The sequence below is a fragment of the Dermacentor silvarum genome, chromosome 8, assembly GCF_013339745.2.
Source record: "Dermacentor silvarum isolate Dsil-2018 chromosome 8, BIME_Dsil_1.4, whole genome shotgun sequence".
Lineage (NCBI taxonomy): Eukaryota > Metazoa > Arthropoda > Arachnida > Ixodida > Ixodidae > Dermacentor > Dermacentor silvarum.
Window position 1 is genome coordinate 8,285,812 of NC_051161.1, and position 20,924 is coordinate 8,306,735.

General features: G+C 47.0%; 1 protein-coding gene across 1 annotated transcript in view; it reads right to left on the reverse strand.

Moving 5' to 3' along the window:
- The window catches only part of LOC119460586 (structural maintenance of chromosomes flexible hinge domain-containing protein 1), a 229,955-nt gene that overhangs the window by 171,122 nt on the left and 37,909 nt on the right, over nt 1–20,924 (reverse strand). Inside the window, exons 10-11 of the mRNA XM_037721595.2 lie at nt 12,636–12,735; nt 6,970–7,180 (exon numbers count right to left, since the gene is read on the reverse strand). Coding sequence (XP_037577523.1) covers nt 6,970–7,180; nt 12,636–12,735 — 311 coding nt within the window. The remainder of the gene's footprint in view (nt 1–6,969; nt 7,181–12,635; nt 12,736–20,924) is intronic.

Here is a 20,924-nt window from a genome sequence, read left to right on the forward strand (position 1 = left end):
AGAGGATAAAGACGTGCGCGGACGCGCGATATGCCGCCGTATCGGAAGTACCGCACCGTCCACAAGTTCGGAAAAAAGCGCAGGAAATGCTTTAAAAGGCTAGCGGACTCCTTCGTTTCGCCGACGATAACATCGGGCACCGGCGCGCTATCGGAAGGCGAATCAGCGGAGGCGCCGACGGCCAGCTCAACGACATCGGGCGAGTCCGCGATACCCGCTGACGGAGAATTGACGCAACGTTCCTCAGCAACACTACATCGGGCAATGGCGCGCTATCTGAAGACGAATCGGCACACGAGACGACGGCGTCGGGCAAGTCCGCGGTGCCCGCTGCCAGCTCCCTTGGAAGTGGCGGCCAGGAACAGCGACGGAGAATTGACACAACGTTCCTCAGCAAGGATTATCGCGATCAGCTCCAACGAAAGGCGGACGAAAAAACTGCGGATTTATCGTCTCTCTCGGCCACCGAGCGGAAAGCTGCGGACACTCGCAACGACGCGCTACGACACGGGCCCGTCGACATCGGCCGCGACGTACACAGTCGTCGACATCGATATTGTCAACGAACTGCTTCGCAAGACTGTGTGCCAGAAGTGCGGAGGTAATAGTGTTTCGATCTCCAGAGGTGCAAATGATTATGGAATCGCGGTGCAAATGAGCCTGGAATGCAACTTTTGCAGCTGTTTGGAAACAAAATGGAGCTCGAGGCGCGTGTCGGGAACGGCAAAATCTAACCCGTTTGAGATAAACATTTTCGCGGTCCGTGCCGTTCAAAGCACCGGGAACGGGCAAACAGCACTGAACGATTTATTTTCAGCTATGGGGATATCCCACAGAGGCCTGCACCACAAGACGTACCAAGGACACTTGAAGGGAAGACTGAACCCAGCTGCAATGGATGCTTGTGCAAAGGTGCTTTCCAACTCTGCTTCAGCAGTAAAGGAACTTTACAAAGTGCTGAATTTCGGAAATATTGGAAACATTGCAGTTTGTTTTGATGGCAGTTGGATGACTAGGGGGCACCTGTCCCATATTGGCGTGGGTGCAGTAATCGAGTTGTTTTCAGGATATGTGTTAAATTTTGAAGTCCTATCAAACTTCTGTCTTGGCTGCAAACATGCACCGCCAAAGAAAGATCCCGGGTACAGTGCCTGGAAAGAAAATCATGTGTGCCAAAAAAATACTGATAGTAAATCCGGCCAGATGGAACCAGAGGCAGCTGTTGCTCACTTTGAGCGCTTCCTATCGCACCATGGTTTGCGCTACACCACAATGCTTTGCGATGGAGACAGCAGGTCTATCCGCGCACTCGAAGAGGCCAAAGTTTATGGTTACATAAATGTAGAGAAGGAAGACTGCATTAACCATGTGCAGAAGCGCATGGGCACTGCTCTTCGCAACCTCATCCAGAAGCACAAAACAGAGCATGGTGAGAGTCTGAGTGGCAAAGGTCGACCGACAGGTGACCTGATTACAAAACTCACCAATTATTACGGCTGGGCACTGAAGTCAAACGCGGGCAACATAGATGGTATGCACAAAGCGGTAATGGCAACCTATCATCACATATGTTCGACTGATGAACACCCAAATCACAGCCTGTGCCCAAGTAGGGCTAACTCATGGTGCAAACAATGCTGCTACTGCTAGAGGAGAAACACTTCCAAAGCACCGGAGCTTGCCAGAGCATGTTCGTAAGGCACTCCTGCCTGTCTATGAACGACTTGCTGACAAAAAACTCTTGCAGCGCTGTCACAGAGGCAAGACACAAAATGCAAAACGAATCACTGCATTCTGTGATCTGGTCCCTCATGCCAAAGACCAAACATGCCTCCCTATTTGCAGTGGAAACTGTGGTTGCAGAAGCATTAATAAGGTATAATGCAGGGATGAAAGAAGCCTCGTCTCGTATTCTACGAGAAATGCAAATACAACAAAGCAGCAAGGGCATCCAAAGAGCAGAAGAGAAAGACGGTCACCGCCTCAACAGTGCAGAGCGAAAGCGGGCAGCTTCAGCCGCCTTCCTTCACCCAGCAAAGCGGCAACACCATGAAAAACCATGCACAGATTATTCACCTAGGGCACATTAATGTGTTAGCTATTAAATAAAGCTATTTTATTGGTTGCACAACTCTTGAAAACAATGCCTTGCGTTTTTTGCAATTTTCTCAGTTTCAATTTTTCAGCCCGTGCGCAATCTTCTGATCATGTTTTCTCAGCTTCTGCAAGTCCAATTTTAATCATTCTTCTTTCATTTGAAACCTTAGGACTCAGTAAGTGCCGTAAGACTACCAAATAATGTAAGGTAAAGCTATATATTAAAACAAATGACAATATTGATCTAAGTAATTATACCTGTACTGCAAACATGAAGTTCAAATGCTTGCAACTTTTGTTCTGGAGAAGCTAGAATGACAAAACTCGTCTTACGGCCCTCATTGATTAGTGTAGGTTGTAATGGTAAAGAGTACGCCAAAAAATATGCAGTACATTTTTTCAAAAAGATGACAAAACATTTTTACTAAAATGTGTCAAAAAAGAAAGCAGCTGAAGCCAAAACACGAGTATCACAATATCTTGCGCTCTCTACACTAATCTACAAGTGGTACCTTACCGTTTATACATTGTAAAACTTAAGTCACCCCTCTTTGAATTATGCATCTGTATTGAGTACTTTTTGTTTTCTCTACTTGCTAACGTTCACTTATTTATATTCACATTTACATCTAATGTACTGTGTTAAGGCACAGAAAGCACAAACAGGGTTTAACAGTTGATTAAAATTCAGTGGCAATTTATCGGCAAATGCGTCACACCTCTATGAGGAGCAGAATCCATAATTTAAACCGCATTCACCACACTGTCTCTTCAAGGAGCGAAGTGCAACTAACGTGTGTTCAGAGCAGACCAGCGTCAGTTGCACAATTTATATATAGCACAGACCACTTATAACTAGGGCTGTGCAAATATAAAAAATGAAGTTATCGCTGAAGTTGACAATCCGAGAATATGGCACACTTTTGGTCACTTGTGGAATATAGTGACTTATTTACGGACGAATCCGGAATTTCAGATTCCCGATTATTAGAATGTTATGGCAGTTGCCATCACGTCCCGAGTGTTCGGTCAGCAGCTGCAGATATATTTTGAGGGACGCTTAAAGGGACACTAAAGGCAAATACTAAGTCGACATGGACTGTTTAAATACCTTTCCAGAAACCTCAAAACGCTTGTCTCATGCAAAGAAAAGACTTAGTTTACGAAAAAATTGGATCTGAAGGGTCCAAATAATTTTATTGCAATTCAAATCGCCCGCCACGCCAATTGAGGAGTTGTGACGTTGCATACGCCATTTTCTGCCGTTGGTGAGTGTAACGGCGCCCGACAGATGGCGCTACGGTGCGCCGCTGCAGCTGATTTTGGTAAAGTGGCGTAGACCGTTCGGGCATTCCGCGACGTCGCGTGGAAGTGGAATTGTCTGCTACTTGCAGTTAGTGCGAGGTTCACGAGCCAGAAAAACAAGTGCAACACAACACGTTAACAGAAAAACTGAAACGCGAAAGTGCGGGCGGCGCAGAGTCGAGCGAACACGAAACATTTTGACCGCCCGCGTTGTTGTCAACGGTGTAATGTCAGTTAGTTCTTTTTTGTAAAAATGTAATACAACTGGTGAAGTAGTATTTTCTTTCTTCTTATAATACAGTACAATGATGTTTTCATAACGAGTGGTTCAGTACTAGTGACAGAATTTAAATGAGGAGTGCCTTCGTCATCGGGCGAGTACTTGAATGTCCCGGGGGAGTCGCAAATCATATCCTGCATTTACCGTAATTTCTCTATTACTAAGGCTCTGCTCGCGATAATATTGACGCTTTAGAGATACTCGTGCACTAATGCATCACTTTAGCTTGACTTAGTATTTGCCTTTAGTGTCCCTTTAATGTCTCCTTGATTTATCAACCCTGCTGACTGCTTAGGGCTGTCTAGCACTGCTTTCAGCCTATGTGCATTCATGTGTGCAGCATCTCGGGGCATCCTAGGCTACCTGAGACAACAAATCGAAGACACCTGCAATGTAGAGTAAGGCCTCAGATTGTTTCTTGAGAATATCAGAATAAACACCACTGGAGGATGGTCTAGTGCATGGGTTCTCAAAGTGGGTTCTGCGGAACCTTGGGGTTCCGCAGGCCCCTGCTCGGGGTTCCGCGAGCCACTGATAACTTTCCGTGCTTCCGGGTCACCAAGTGGCTAAAACGGCGAAAACGAGGTGCGCTCGATCCACAGAACCTCCATTATTCATGCCCGTGTGTCAAAAAGCACAGCACAGCGCGTAGCGGCAACGCGCGAACTGCGCAACAAATCCGCAAAGAGCTTGTAGCTATCTAACCTCCGAAAACGGGCAGCGCACCTAAGCTTTCGCACTTGAATCTCGGAGGCCGTAATTTACCAACATGCGCATTTCTCCCGTTTGTAGATAGCGTAGGTGACGATTGCGTGCGCACTGACGTATACGTTGGAGGAATTTAAAAATGAAGAAAAAAATGCGCGGAACGTCGCAAATACGCGCCGCATAAAAGAAAGAACGGCGCTAGCGTCCAACCGAAACGAAGCGGCGCAGTCCGCATCGCCATGGTCCTCAGCGGCAATCATGCGCGGCACTTGATTGACAGTACAGTGTACTAGAAGAGTTTTAGTGCGCTCACACCGCGGCAGAGCTTGACGCACTTCATGTCGCCGCCGACAGTGGCGCGGTTCGCAGCGTCACCTGAAACTTTCCTACGCGTCGGGGTAAAACAGCTATCGCGTGTCGACATGAAAAGTCAAAATGGCCGCTCGGGCCAGCACGGGGTGACAGTTCGCAACATATGATGCGGGAACGGTCCCACAGTTGCGACGCAACAGAGGGGTTACCAATGCATTGGGTTCTATGGGAGCTGTGCCAGAACCGGCTGAAAACGACGTAACAGCCAGGAAAACGCAGCACCCGGGAACGTAACAGCGGGGTTCTACTGTAACACTATACGACGCTGCGACGCCATCGTGACGCTCGCTCTTCGTTTCTGACGCCTCACGCTTGTGCGAAACGACACGTGTCCACGCATCCAGTACCTGGTGTGACATTTCAAGGATGAGTGCTTCGACGAAAACGGAAAACAGGTGTGCATTACAATCGAGGGCGCGTTAGAATTGAGTAAATACGGTAAGCGTTTCTTTTTCGAATTTTCGTGCCGAACCTGCATATAACAAAATCCTCTTTATAACGAAGTTTTCCGGGAATTTGCCAATTTCGTTATATGCAGGTTTAATTGTATATCGGTTATAACAATGAGAAGCTGCTGCACCGGCAACTTTTATATGTTTTCTACAGTGAAATAACCCGCTTACTACAATGCACCCATGCCGCATTACCGGTTACAACGATGAAGTCTGGCTACTGGGTGTCCTGGGGCTACTGGGGCTAAAGGGAATGGAATAACTCCTTGTAAAAAAAAAAAAAAAAAGAAAAGAAATTTGAGCCGTTGCCGCACGCTGCAACCTTCAGTTTGCAGATCATGTCCTAATCAGCAACAATGGGGACGAATTACAGCAAATTATTGAGGACCTTAATCGAGAAAGTGTAAGAGTGGGGTTGAAGATTAATATGCAAAAGACAAAGATAATGTTCAATAGCCTGGCAAGGGAACTAGAATTCAGGATCACCAGTCAGCCTCTAGAGTCTGTAAAGGAGTAGGTTTATCTCGGTCACTTACTCACAGGGCACCCAGATCATGAGAAAGAAATTTACAGAAGAATAAAATTGGGTTGGAGTGCATACGTCAGGCATTGCCAAATTATGAATGGAAGCTTACCACTGCCGTTGAAAAGAAAAGTGTACAATCATTGCATTCTACCGGTGCTAACATGTGGGGCAGAAACTTGGAGGTTAACAAAGAAGCTCGAGAACAAGTTAAGGACAGCACAAAGAGCAATGGAACGAAAAATGTTAGGCCTAACGTTAAGAGACGGGAAGAGAACGGTGTGGATCAGAGAACAAACGGGGATAGCCAATATTTTAGTTGACATTAAGCGGAAGAAATGGAGCTGGGCAGGCCATGTAATGGGTAGAATGGATAACCGGTGGGTCATTAGAGTAGCAGAATGGAAGCGCAGTCGAAGACGGCAGAAAACTAGGAGTGATGAAGTTAGGAAATTTGCAGGCGCAAGTTGGAATCAGCTAGTGCAAGACAGGGATAATTGGAGATCACAGGGAGAGAGGCCTTCGTCCTGCAGTGGACATAAATATAGGCTGATGAGGATGATGACTGTACTCAAAGTAGAGACAGCACTAATTCTAAGACCTCTTGTGGTGATATGTTATAATTAAGTGTGCCCTGAGATAAGCACTGAATACTGTCATTCTTTCTTGGCATATGTCTTCTTTACGATGCTGTCTTGTCTTTGCTCAAGACAAATGCACGCAGTTTGGACCACGTGTGCTGCACGTTGCCGTGAAAATAGCCAGCCGACCACCACCGTTGGCCCCAAAGATGTTGCGCGCTAACCCTAGCCTAATGGGAAGGAGGGGGGTTCCTTGGCACTTCACGAAGCTTAGCAGGGTTCCCTGGGACCCACATGCTTGAGAACCCCTGACAAAATATGGCTAAATCATAGATGGCCCACACGGAAAGCTTAGGTGCCTTCTCGTTCTTGACTACTGCGCTGTCTGCTGAGCTATATAGATTAGGCACACACACAGGCCTGCTCACTATCTTGGCCTTGGAAAGGCAATGAGACATGCTCCTTTGTTGCTGTAGCAGCTCGTCGTCTGATGCGTGGCTCAAAATAAAGTCAACGCAGTTGTCATACTATAATTTTTTTTCGTGCGTTGATTCATCCCATACGATGAATCAACCTAATTCTGATGCACTCAAAGCAACATTCCCAATCGGGATTCAATAGAGAAAACAACCTTGGAGAGCTTGCTCCTACCTCTATGGTCATTGTGCTCGGATGGATAGCTCTCGTGGTCGTAAAGAAATGGGTGGTAGCGCAGCTGTCCTTCCACCACCCGTGTGCCGTCCACAGTTGCTTTGAAGTCAAACCGGTCGGAGGTGCTGCGGATTAGCAGTGTCTCAGAATCCGTATCAATGTCTCGTAGGTTGGCCACCTTGTGCTGCCCACTCTTCATGATCAGGCTCACCTGAAATCAGTACAGAATAGATGTTCTCAGAAAAACTACTCCTTAAACCCAACCACCATTTCCCAACAGAAAAGTGCCGATACCCCACTGAACACCTGATCGGCAGCAACTGAGAAAAAAAAAAACGGCAACACTCATAACTGCAGTCTGCCCCAGACTTTCATGGTCAGAATTGTTTCACGGTCAAATTTGTCTTTACTTGTAATAATACAAATTTCTGTTACATGCTCAAAAGAGGAGATCCAAACCCACGCGGAAGAACGGCTCAGTTGGAATGACGATCGGCTGTAAGTACCCGGCAGGAAGAAGTGCTGGCTTTTTCTGATGTTGGCAAGGCTTGCAAGCAGCTACGTATCGCCGTACGGAGCGCGCGAGGTCGGGCCAGTAGAAGCGGCAGCGCACGCGGTCGTAAGTGAAAGCAACCCCAACGTTCCCAGCACTAGGTGCGTCATGAGGCTCCTGAAGCACGGTTATTCGGAGGTGTTGGGGAACGACAAATAGAAGGGGAGGACCGTCAGGGCATAAATTGCAGCAGTACAATATCCCGTCGTTGAGGACGAACCACCGTAACGATGGACCAGTAGGAGCTCATTCCATTCGGTCAATGAGGGTCCTCAACGTAGCGTCATGGCGTTGCTCGTGGGCCATGTTCAAAAGCTGGGAAATGGAAAGAATCTTGCGGAAGCGTCCCTCTCGGCGTTGGCGGGCGTGTGTACAGAGTAACAAGACAAGCAGTCAGCAACATTGTGTAGGCGACCAGACCTATACACCACAGAATAGGAATACTCCTGTAGGACGAAAGCCAACAGAGGGCGTGGTGATCCGTTACAATAGAAAAGGGCCTGCCGTATAAATAGGGGTGGAATTTCGCTACTGCCCACACAAGGGCCAAACATTCGCGCTCGGTAATAGAGTAATTTCGCTCCGCAGGTGACAAAAGACAGCTAGCATATGCGATAACACGTTCACGGGCATGCTGAACTTGTGCCAAGACAGCACCGATGCCGTGGCCGCTGGCATCGGTGCGCACCTCTGTAGGGGCTGACGTATCGAAGTGTCCTAGAGTCGGCGGGTTGCTGAGTATGGTGGTAAGGCGAGAAAAGGCGGCGGCCTGAAAGGCTTCCCATGAAAACAGCACACTTTTCTTCAGAAGATCTGTCAGAGGGCATGCTATGGTGGCAAAAACTTTTAACAAAGCGGCGGAAGTAAGCGCAAAGGCCCATGAAGCTTCGAACATCTTTTGCAGACTGTGGGACAGGAAACTCTTTCAAGGCACGAATTTTCTCTGGGTCCAGTCGACAATGTCCAAGGACAGTAATTTCACAGTGGCCGAAGTTACATTTCTTCGAGTTGAGCTTAGACCAGCCTTGCGAAAAACAGCAAGTACAGCTGAAAAGCGCTCAAGGTGTGCGCTGAATGAGGGCGAGAGCACAATAACATCATCTAGGTAGCAGAGAATAAGTCGACCACTTTAATCCTTGGAGTAATGAGTCCATCATACGCTCAAAGGTGCCCAAACGGCTTAACTTTCAAGTGGTAAAGACCATCAGGCATTATAAAGGCAGTCTTTTAACGATCGAGATCATCCACAGCGATTTGCAAATACAGTAGACTTTCGATAAACAGAACTTTAAGGGACCGAAAAAATTAGTTCCATTTAACAGAAGTTCCGTTTACTATGAGAGATGTGCAAAAGTGCAGATTTATGTGCGCACACTCTTAATACCATTTTATGGAACTCCAAGCACTAGAAGCTGAATGTACCTGATAGTTTTCCAGAAAACAAGAAAACTGCAAGCGGTTTTGGTACAGCAGTCCAAAAGTTTATTTGGCAACAATTAGTCACTGTGCACTAAAAAATGCGCCAATTTTGCTTTGTTTGAGTCCTTGGAACTACATCTTTAGTATCGTTTTTTCCATGGCACTTAAGCTTTGGACAAAGATTTCAGATCCCGGTTCCTTCTGAAACAAATTTTTGAGATACTGCACAGCTGATTCTGCTCCTTGAAGTGTGGTAGGCTCCACGGTAGCTACCCCTTCAGATTCCTCTTCCGGCTCACTTTCCTCTTCATCACACACCTCAGCAACAATGCTCTCCACCGTGTTTTCAGGATAGTCACAACATCAGCGTCGATGTGCGCATACTCATCAAAGTCCACATGAATTGCCTTTAAAGCACACTGCTCTACCACCTCCTGCCTCTCAAGGGCAATCTTCACTGTCACATTCAGGCAAATCCTGCAAGTCGGATGTCTGGTCACTTGAAAAAAATCCTGCATGCCTAAAGCAATTTGCTATAGTATTAGCAGTCAGCTGCCTCCAGGCATCGGCAGTAAGGTGAATGGCGCCAAGAATGTCCACCTTGTATTCCTTATTCTGGTTCATAGACACCAGCATCCTCTGCAGGAGACCCTTGCGGAAGCGGGCTTTCAGGGCTTGAATAACTCCCTGATCCATGGGCTGCAACAGTGCCGTGGTGTTGGCCAGGAGAAACTCCAACTGAATTGACACTCAGTCCTGTTACAGTCCCATGTCCTGGGCAGTTAACAAGGAAAAGTACTTTCCTCTTCTGCCGCGAAAATCACGCATCCTCGGTGTGCAGCCATTTGCTGAAGAGGGCTTGCGTCAGCCACGCTTTTGAGTTTGACTCATAAGTCACGGGCATATTAGTTACGCCCTTAAAACAGCGAGGATTTTTGGATTTGCCGATCACAAGCAGCTTCAACTTCTCGCTGCCTGACATCTCTGCTCCTACAAGAACAGTTAGTCTTTCTTTGCTCAGTTTGCCACCTGTGCATTTCTCACCTTTGAAAGTCATTGATTTCGTTGTCAGGAGCTTAAAAAAAAGCGCTGTTTCATCTACATTGTAGACGTCCTCGTCCTTTAATTGACGCATAATCTCCGGAAGCCGCCCTGCACGCCAGTCACGACACGCTGTCGCATCAGCTGCTGCGGCTTCTCCTGCAATGGTGCGGAAAACGAGGCCGTTTCTGTCTTTAAACCTTGTCAGCCAGCCCTCCCTGCACAAGAAGTCTGCTATCCCGAGTTGAAGGACAAACTCTTCTGCCTTGGCACGGATTAGAGGTCCGTTGATGGGAATGTTCTGGCTCCGGGCTCTCCTAAGCCACAACACAAGACACTTCTCCAGTTCTTGTGGTCGCCTTGTCGCAGACGCTTCCTCAGGGGCCCGAATCGCGAACTTTCAAAGGCATCCCGTAGCTTCTCTTTGTCGTGCAGGATCCTCGTTAAGCTGCTTTTCAGACGGTGTGCTTCGTAGCGAGGGCCGACTTTATGTTAAGAGCCGCTTTCGAAGTCAAGAATAATGTCCATCTTCTTTTCTAACGTAAGCGCATGGTGTGCACGCTTCTGTGCCGCCAGTGAAACAACAGAGGCTAGGCCTCAACTTCGCGAGCGCTTACAAGCCACCGATGTTAGAAAACGCCAACGCGGCAATAAAGCACAAATGGCACCACGACGGCATGAACGAGGCGGCGGGAGCTAAGCCCTGTAACTTCGGCGACTTGAACCGAGAACGAACGACTAGAACAAAAACTGCGCTAACACAACACAAGAACTGCGCATTCGTTGACCTAACACGGCCGACTACCAATGAGGTGAGGCTTACGACTAAAAACAAGAAACAGCCGGAACCGGAAAAAACTGATGCTCATGGCAATGGGTCTGCCAAGAAGTTTCATTTTCGGGTCCGTTTACACAGTGACGTGGAAATTTTAGTTCCAATTACCGAAAGTTTTTTTACGTTATCTGAATACAAAGCCAACCAAATTACAGGCGACTGTTCCGTTTACGCGGCAATTCCGTTTAAGCGATTTCCGTTTATCGAGAATCTACTGTATCCGAACCGTAGGTCGATGGACGAAAAATACTGTGCCCCGTATAGACAATCAAGGGCGTCATCTATACGAGGTAGTGGGTAGACGTCCTTCTTCGTGATGGACGTCATCAAAACTTCCGTTTTGATGACTTGGCGCTCCGAAGCTGAAACTCGGTAGGGTCGCCGATGGATGGGAGGATTATCGCCTGGATGTATACGGTGTTTGACAAGTGACGTCTGGACTAAGGGACGGTTGTTCAGGTTGAATATGTCCTTGTACGAAAGCAATAAACTGCAGAGCTGTTCATCCTCCACAGGTGTGAGATTCGGGGCGATCATTTTCCTAATGTCGTGGTCAGTACAATGGGAAAGGTTCACAGGAAGCGTTGACGGCAAAAGTCTCAACGCAGCGAACTTCTAAAGCAGTGATCGTAGCAAGGTTGATATCCTTAGGCAGAATTTGCTTTCTGAGCCCGAAATTCACCGCAGGGTGATACGTGCGATTGTCTGCGACCCTCAGTATTGTATACGGGACAGTAACGTTGTGGCTGAGAACGATAGGAGCGGAGATGTAATCACCATCGGGAACTGGCATAGATGGCGCCATTTCGATGTATGACAAGGCCTGTGATGGAACGGAAACAAAATCAGTCAGTCTTAGGCAAATTTCGTGAGGTGTCGGAGGATCGTCCAGCAGAGGCAGGTCAAGACGCAGAGTACTGGAGGAACAATCGATGAGCGCAGAATGTGCAGAGAGGAAGTCTAGGCCTCGTATGAGGTCATGGGGGCATTGGTCAAGCACAGTGAAAAGGACGACAGTATGGTGGCCGGAAATGCTCACACGTGCAGTACACAGTCCAACCACAGCCACCGTGCTGCCGTCGGCGATTCGTACGACCCGAGCAACGGCAGGCGTAACAATTTTCCTAAGTGGCGGTGAAGTCGGCTGGTCATAATCAATATGTGCACTCCGGTATCTATGAGTGCTACAACAGGTGTGCCATCAACGTGGACGTCGAGATGGTTATGTCTCGTAAACAGCGTCAAAGGAAGATTCTGCAGTAAATTCAACATTGCGGCACTACCCCGAGGTGACCCATTGCCTAGTTTACATCGGGGTTAAAGAACAGCTGGAAACCAGGCGCTCATAACGCCCTTCCTTGTTGGCTTACACAAACCCTATCCTTTCACACTTTGCATGTACAAAACACATCCTAGAGACCTTATCCTCTCCGCTCACACCACTCAAACACATACCACTGAAGTCTCAAAACAGTGGCATCCCAGGCAGCTGAGCGTTCATTCATGATCGTTAAAGCAAAATAACTTTTCAGCCTGGCTTATCAAAAGTGCGAAATGAATGCAGTTCTCTGCAATGCCTCAGTGCATTAAATGTGAGCGGTGCGGATCATAAGTGACATTCAGCTAATACAATCTATTAAGCGAACTTTGAAATGTCACACAATGACAGGTAATGAAGACGTCAACAAGCAGTATTGTGTCATTACTTTCAAAGCACTTTCAGAAATGCACATTTGCTACACAGCCTCTTCACTAAATTCATTCAAGGTGATTGTTCCCCTCCCCCAATGAAGAATGAGAAATGCAGAATATGGTTACCTCAATGTCAATGTGTCGGTACGGAGATGGTGCACGACCGCTAGCCTCATCAGGAGCAACATTTCCACTTGGACCATGCAAGTAGTAGTGATAGATATGCCTGCAGTAAAAAAAGATAGAAAAGTGTAGTTATGACAGAAAACTCTCTATGATAATACCGCACCTGCAATGTGGACCCCGTGCTCTTCTTAAAAAAAAAAATTAGCATAGCTTGTACTGGAGACGCAATGCTAGAGACAGCGGAGCTGATGGGCACCTAGCTAGGCCTGGCTTCTGGGCTAGGCCAGGGGTTCTCAAGCATGTTCGTTCCAGGGAACCCTGCTAAGCTCCATGAAGCCCCAAGGAAACCCCCCCCCCCCTTATTTAACCGAATTAAAATGTCCTAATTAACCGAATGTCGAATTATCCAAGGTATCAAGAAAACAATAAATGAATGCTTACTTCGTCAACATTCTTTTATTTACTGAATGAATCAGCAAATCTTGTTTCTATTTTGCACAAGAGCAGGCGGCACCCGGTGGCTCAGTTAGCTAAGAAGTTGCGCGGCTGAGCACGAGGCTGCGGGATCGAATCCTGGCCGCGGCGGCCTCATTTCGATGGAGGCGAAATGCAAAAACGCCCGTGTGCTTGCGTTGTAGTGCACGTTAAAGAACCGCAGGTGGTCAAAATTAATCCGGAGCCCTCCACTACGGCGTACCTCACAATTGGAACTGGTTTTGGCACGTAAAACCCTATAAAGAAGAGCAGCGCGGAAGCTGAAATTCTCGTCATCTCACGACTGATTAGAGATAGCAGCGGCGAAGGCCTCCCGACATTCTTCGCAGAGCGGCCGTGGCGCACGTCTTCATCCGAGACGCGCTTTTCACTACAGCGCGCACATCCCGATTATTTTTTCGCTAGTGAGCTGGTCGCCTACAAATTGTCCGCATATACTGCTTGCCGCAACCGCTGCGGATAAAACGGACAAAACCGCGGCCGTTATTGACGTGATCATGGACGCCGACCTTGCGGTTCAGAAGGCAGGCGGCCGACGCATGCACCAAGTCAAAACGAAACTAACCGTTTGCTGCAACACGTGTGCACGAAACCGCGGTCGCTATCGACGCGATCATGGATGGCGACTATGCAGTTGTGAAGGCACGCAGCCGACGCGCACACCGAGTCGAAACGAAACTACTCTTTGCCGCAACCCCCGCGGACGAAACTGTGGTGGCTATTGACGAGAACATAGATAGCGACTACACACTTATGAAGGCCAACGCGGTGTTACGCACGGCGATTAACGCAAGAATAAATAAAAGCTTTGAGGGCACAATTAGGCACGAAGAGTTCCGGCGTTGCTGTTAGTCCCGTACCGCGTACGATTGCCGCTGAGGACCATAGCAGTGCAGACTGCGTCACTTCGTTTTTAGGACGCTAGCGCCGTTTTTGCTCTTCTGCGGCGAGCATTCGTGGTGCTCCTCTACAAACGGGAGCAATGCGCACGGTGGTAAGTTATGGCCTCCGAGATTCAAGTGCGAAACCTTAGGTCTGCCCATGGCTGCCCGTTTTCGGAGGTTGGGTGGCTACAAGTTGCTTGCGGATTTATTACGCAGTTTGCGCATTGCCGTTACGCACTGTGATGTGCTTTTTGACACTCGGGCATGGGTAATTGAGGTTCTGTGGATCAAGCGCACCTCCTGTTCGCCGTTTTAGCCACTTGGCGAGCGCAGGACCACGGAAAGTTTATCAGTGGCTCGCAGAACCCCGAGCAGGGGCCTGTGGAACCCCAGGGTCCCTCGGAACCCACTTTGAGAACCCATGGGCTAGGCTAAGCACTACGAAGTCATCCCCAGCATTTCCCGGAATTATGGATTACTGATCGATTATCAATTGGGTATTGATTGGCTATCAATTGCCTATCGATGACTGACTAAGCTTAAGTAGTCTCAACCATGCTTAGCTAGACTTAGCCAGGCTCAGCTTCGCTAGTTCACAGGGGTATGTGCCATTGCGCTTGGACCCTTTCTGCACTGCCGCCAGGGTCGGCCCACATTTTTGGATTCAGCAGACACATTACACCCGGCGTAAACAGCTCTGCTGAACTCTCTCCAAGAAAGGTTAGGGAGCCTGCCTTGAGGTTTCAGAGCTCTTACATACTATTTTCTTTGTTACTTCAAAGAAAAAGGAAGGAAGGGGGGGGGGGGGGGGGGGGCACTGTGAAAGCATAAACACTGGAACTTGAGTGGCCCTCCTCCAACCTCAATACAATTTCCCTTAGTCAGTGCACCAGTGCAGGTCCATGACTCCTGGTTACACTGATGAACAAGCTGCCCTATCTTGCCACAATATGCATCTGTAAGCAGGCATCTTCAGCCATCACTTGCGTAAAATACCGTAAAAGCCCATATATAATTTGAACCCAAATTATTACAAAAAGGGCGAAAAAATATTTTACCAGCATATAACACATATAACGAACTTTGCCATACTTCAATAATACAGAGGTGGGAATGCCCAAAGAGATTTTGTAGCAACTTTTTGAGCAGATAAAATTTTATTCTGGAGCAGATTGAAATTCAAAATTTTGAAGCAGTTTGTAGCACATATATCTAATTAATAATTATTTAAGTAGTCTGGAGCATGCAAATTTTAAATTATAGCATTATTATAATTAAGTGAGGTACCAGCAACAAAAACTTGCATTCTGCAGCATTAAAAGAGCTGAAGAGCAGCCTATTTTCTTGTATTAAGTGCTGGCGAAATAACTGGAAGTGCTTTCCCAACAGTTGTGAAGAAGCTAGGCTTAATGAATACAACAGTAGTTTATTCAAAGACATTTCTCGGTAATGTGACAACACCAACCAGCTGAAAGCAAGATTCTGCAGGTGACTGATCTCGCTTTGCCACTCACTAGACTCACTGGAAGCACCTAAACATTTGGAGTTTACATAGAGTGATTGGGTGTAAGCCCCCCTGAAAAAGATGAAGCGAGCACCATTCGTCCTCTCTTGGACTCTCCATTTTAGATTCCCCTCGCCACTTGCCTTCCAAGTTTGCATTTCTTGATTGCTGCAAACACGCTGCACATGCAATCGATGTGGTATCGAGATTCGTGGTCGCCGAAATCGTGGGGCTGCGCACCACAATCATAAGCAACTGTCATGGCGTCGGCACAAATTAAAACAAAAAGCCAAGAAAACAAAAGGCCGGCCAGCAGCGCATGGGTTTCCACAGAAACGGCACTCGCACAACAGGTGACTAACTGGAAGGCACGGATACGGTCCTCACTCGCCGGCACTGTTGCTACCTTTAGTTTTATTGACGCGGCTTAAGTAAGTGTAGCTGTTCGCACCCATTGGCGCCCAGAATACGAAAGTTACATTTACACGCCCTGCGAGATCAACGACACAACGTCCTGCACTGAGCCAGAAATCTTTCACTGCTGCCTGCCAAAGCCAAAGCTGCAAAGATGTTTTGGTAGAGCGTAGCGCAATTTCAGCCATTTTTCCACTTTCGCCACAATTTCAGACAGCAATTTGCTACAGAATCGAAATGGCACAAATGGTGCAGAATTCCCATCCCTGATAATAAAAAGCAATCTTAATCATTCGAACTCAAAGAGGCCCACGAAATTCGAAATTCAAATTGAAGGAAGCTCATTCAAAGGAAGACTTGCGTGCAGTGCTGCGTTAGGCGGTGCATGTGCACTGAGCTAACACATCAGTAACAAGTTCTGGAAGTGTGGCTTCATGGTAGTGTGGCACATGCTGCCGTGAAACCACACCTTTAGGCAAAATTCACATACCGTATTTATTCGAATCTAGGCCGATAGTTTTTTTCAAATAATCACATACGAAACTCTAGGGTCGGCTTAGATTCGAGGATTTTAAAAAACACGCCAGTTTTCAACTGAAACTGATAAATACGGTGCATAGTTAGCGCCATCTAGAAAGTCAAACGCAGCCGCTACTAGCCGCGCCAGTAGCGAACTGAAGTACACGAGCTACGTCGCCATTTTGACCTGCGTCGTATCGGTAGTATCGGTATGGTGCAGCATCGGCGCGCGGTGTGGCGTTATCGTAATGACACCAAATGGGCGATGCCACTATAGTGCCGCTTTCTAAACGAATACTGTATTTACTCGAATCTAACGCGCACTTTCAACACGACCCTAAAATGTGCGTCGGCATTTCAAAATGGCCGCCTCGCACGCACGTTGAGCCTAGCTACCGTAGCATGCAGAAGCTTCCTCTGTGCTGCAGTAACACGTGCTTAGGCAATAGTCTACCGTCTGTCTTCACGTTCTCAGCGTCTGCTCCATCAGCATGAAGTACAGAGTTCATCATGATGCCGCATTTAAAAGGAAAGTGATCATCTGTGCGGAGACGGATGGAAATCGGACCGCATCACGGGCGTTCGGAGAATCCGAAACTTGCGAGCAGGACTGGCACAAACAGAAGGAGAGGATTTTCACCAGCAAATCAATGCGGAACGGTTTCAGTGGACCGAAGCAGGACGTAATCTGCGACGATCCACTCCGGCGATACGATCGCCTTGGCCCTATCTTGAAATCAATCTGCAACGGGTAAAGTCCGCCACGCACTGTGTTTTCGTCGCGTTGAAGCGAGAGGCATGCTAGCACGAAGGCGCGCTTCGTCTCAAGCGTTCTGACAGTTCGTTTCCACGGTCAACGAGCGAGATGTGTTCATGTTTGCTTGTGCGCGCGTGACACCGTGCTTGTTAATAGCGGTCTACTAATTTGCTATCGCATTCGATGCATCGCCTTTCGGGCGAAACTGCGACTTTTTATTCATCGCAACTTCAGTGCATCGGGAGAAAATCTATTTTTCCAAATGACAGAAAGTTGTATTTGTTTGAAAGCATGAAGTGCGCGGTACTCTAGAGGACTTTTTTTGTTTCCTCGCGGAAAACGGGTGCGCGTTACAATCGAGGGCGCATGAGAATCGAGTAAATACGGTAGTTGTGCTAGCCGTAGAGGCATTGTAAAACGTTTAAGCCGGGCAGAACTTCGGCATCGATAAGAAAAACGTCCATCGTTGGAGGGGGCCACGGGAGATGCTTTTTGTGTGGGCCGCAACGAGAATGTCATTAACCCAGGAACATTGATCGTGCGCTCCTTCCAAAAATGCAGCATCTCTAATGCGCTCGATGGTACTGAATACAGCGCACTGTTTGAAGATGTCAGCAGTAAGGAAGATAGCGACGAGGCTAGCAGCGATGGTGACATAGAATGTGCTCAGCATGTTCAAATTTAATAAATGCTGTTTCATTTTGCGAATGCTGTCCTCGCTTTTTCGTTCGGCCTACATTCGAGGTAAGTTTTTTTTTTTTTTTTTTTTCTGGCTTCGAACTTTTGGGGGGTTCGGCTTAGAATCGGAGTCGGCCTAGATTCGAGTAAATACGGTATAACTCGCACCACTACATTACTGTTAATTTTTTTTAATTTCTGTGGTGCCAAAATATGGTACATGCAACGGGTGACTGCGCGAGTTCGTGCTGCTGAAAACATGGTCAGCAGCACGGTCAAACTACCCAGTGAACCAGGTAGACAGGAAACACAAACAGTCAACAGGCGATTTTCCGGACAACTTTGCGGCACCACAACGTACCCCACAGAGTCAATGTATAAAAACGTTCGAAATTTCTGAAGCAAAGAACCTTCACCATCCAATTTTCCGGACTTTTTGCCATGACCGCAGGTCCGAAACGGCATTACCGTAAAAACCCGCGTATAGTACGAGGTTTTTTTTCTTGTTACTAGCATCCCAAATTTTCGCCTCGTACTATATGCAGATCCGGACGAAAATTTCAGTCAGAAAGTTGGGCTCGAAGTTTTGGATTTCGTTATTGCTGTGTGGCTACAGCTTGGCTTCGTGATTGCTGCATGGCTACGGCTTGGCTTTGTTATTTCTGCCTGGCTACAGGCCTGCCTGCCTGCTTGACTTCACTATTGCAGCGTGGCTACAGCATCGTTTCTTTCTTTGTTGAGTGCGGACCTTGGCAGTTCACGTGTTAACAGCGCTTCGCAAAGTGCTTCGTTTTGAGTAGAGTGTACTAGAATACGGTCGAGTGGGACGAGCAGCTGGGGTGGCGCATGCTTTGCAGTGAGGCGCCCGATGTGGAAAAATACTGTGGCGGCGCTGCGATCGAAGTGGATTGGGCCGCATCGAGGTCGCGCCGTTGGAAACTGCTGGCGATACAGCTCGGCAGGGTGATTCGTACTACTTCGCGCGCTGATATTTGCATTCAGACGGCTCAAATAGTGTTCATAATTGCATATGACATGTATTTACGCCTTAATAATTCCTTACTTTCTCTTCTTTATTTTACTTTCAATGCCGCTCGGTTATGCACTTGCAATGCGGCCGCAGTGTCGGCTTTCATTCTACTATGTTATTGTACGGTTCCCTTTGGAGAACAAATATTTTTCTCGTTCTTCAAGCAGCATGTATCTCACGTGCGTATTGTTGCGCATATAGTTTTCAATCAGTAGGTCTTGCGAAACACAGACGGAGAAACACATGTAACCTTCCTGCTTGCCGCTTCAAACAAGTATACAGCATATCTGCCCCATCCGGTGCCTTGTACTCAGATTTACGGGAAGCATTGTTATAGATAAAAAAAAAGAGTAAACCGCAGTGCAACATTTCATTCAAGTTTCCGCCTTCCTCGCGTAACAGAATGCGGAGTAATTGGTACGGGGTCATTTATTGCGGTATAGGACCTCGAGCGCCGAAAACAGTTTTAGTTAGTCATTCTATGTGCTCATCTTTGACCGTATATAAGCCGTGTGTGGAATTTTTTTTCCTGTCAATACTTCAAAAAAAGAAAAAAAAGAAGGAAAGAAAGCTGGCGTGGTAGCCTAATTAGTGGATATATATAGTGGATACGGCGTTGGGCTGCTAAACTCCATGGAAATCTCGGGTTCAATCCAGGGGCGGTATCCTGTAAGAGTCCAATTAGTGGACTGCCCATTTCAGCTGTCGCTGATTGGATTCTTACAGAATACCGTCCCATGGTCGCGGAATTGGACGGGAGCGAAATGGAAAAACACTCGTGTACTTCTATGTTTAGGTGCGCGTTAAAGAAGCCCAGGTGGTGAAAACTAAACCTCATAATCATATCGTGGTTTTACCACGTAGACCCAAGAATTTATTTAAATTAAAGAGAGAAAAGCATGTGGCTGCGTTCTTCGGCTTTTTTACAGGGGTGTAAACAAAATAGCTGTAAATTATTCTCGAGTCTGATTTCCGAGAAAAACATGTTACGCTTATCCTATATTCCATACATAAATGTAATGCCGTTCCCAAATGTATGACCGCTCAACTCAACAGCTTGTATAATATAAACGGCTGCTTTCAGTTATCCGGTGCACTATCATAACGACCATCAGTGAAACAATTAAAGAAACGGCATACCTCACATACACGTAGAGATATGTGCAGATCTGTTGCGTTCGTTGAAGATAAGTGTGGTACCACATGGGCCACCCAGTTTTAATGGGTTGCAAACATGGTGAGACTGTCAAAAAAATTTTCCTTGCCTGAATAATCAAGTTAGCAGATTTACAGCTAGGCTGCCCCCAAACGGGGGTGTTTATGTTGAATGACAGCTAGGAACTTGTCAAGCAGGACTTGTTAACACCGGTGCGTTAATCCTCTCAGGAACTGCGCCTCTGCACAACAGCCACGACTCCCCGGCAGCACAATCATTCGGAATAACAGTCCTAACTTGCATCGGTCCCTCACCTTTGAGACTTCAATGGTTCTGTTATGCGTTACATTCGAACGGTAATGACAATTCGGCGTCGTACAGTATATAAATAACACTTGCGTGTATATATATATATATATATATATATATATATATAAGATGGTTTTGCCTGCTATGAATATAATTTCTGCAAATGAGAGTTTTATGTGCAGTATTCACTAAGAAGTGTTTGTTACTGCAAACACGTGCGCTTATTCCCCGCTCGGGAGTTCTCACTTTTTCAATTAGACTAAAATTTAGAATATTTGTTATTTTTTCCGGTCCTTACACATATATCGTGAATATATGTCTATGTACCCTTTGATTTAATTGCCGGGAAGTACATTGGCCATTCTTCACGCCACGCAGTTAATAAACCTGGTTTATTTCACTCTAATATTGCTTTTCTTCGATCATTGTCCCTGATCAATATCCACCAACAAGAAGCGCGCGTAAAATGACACGATATCAATAATAAAATGTTCTTACGTAGCTTTATGCTGCAGATACCAGTTACTTTTAGAAGACAGTGGT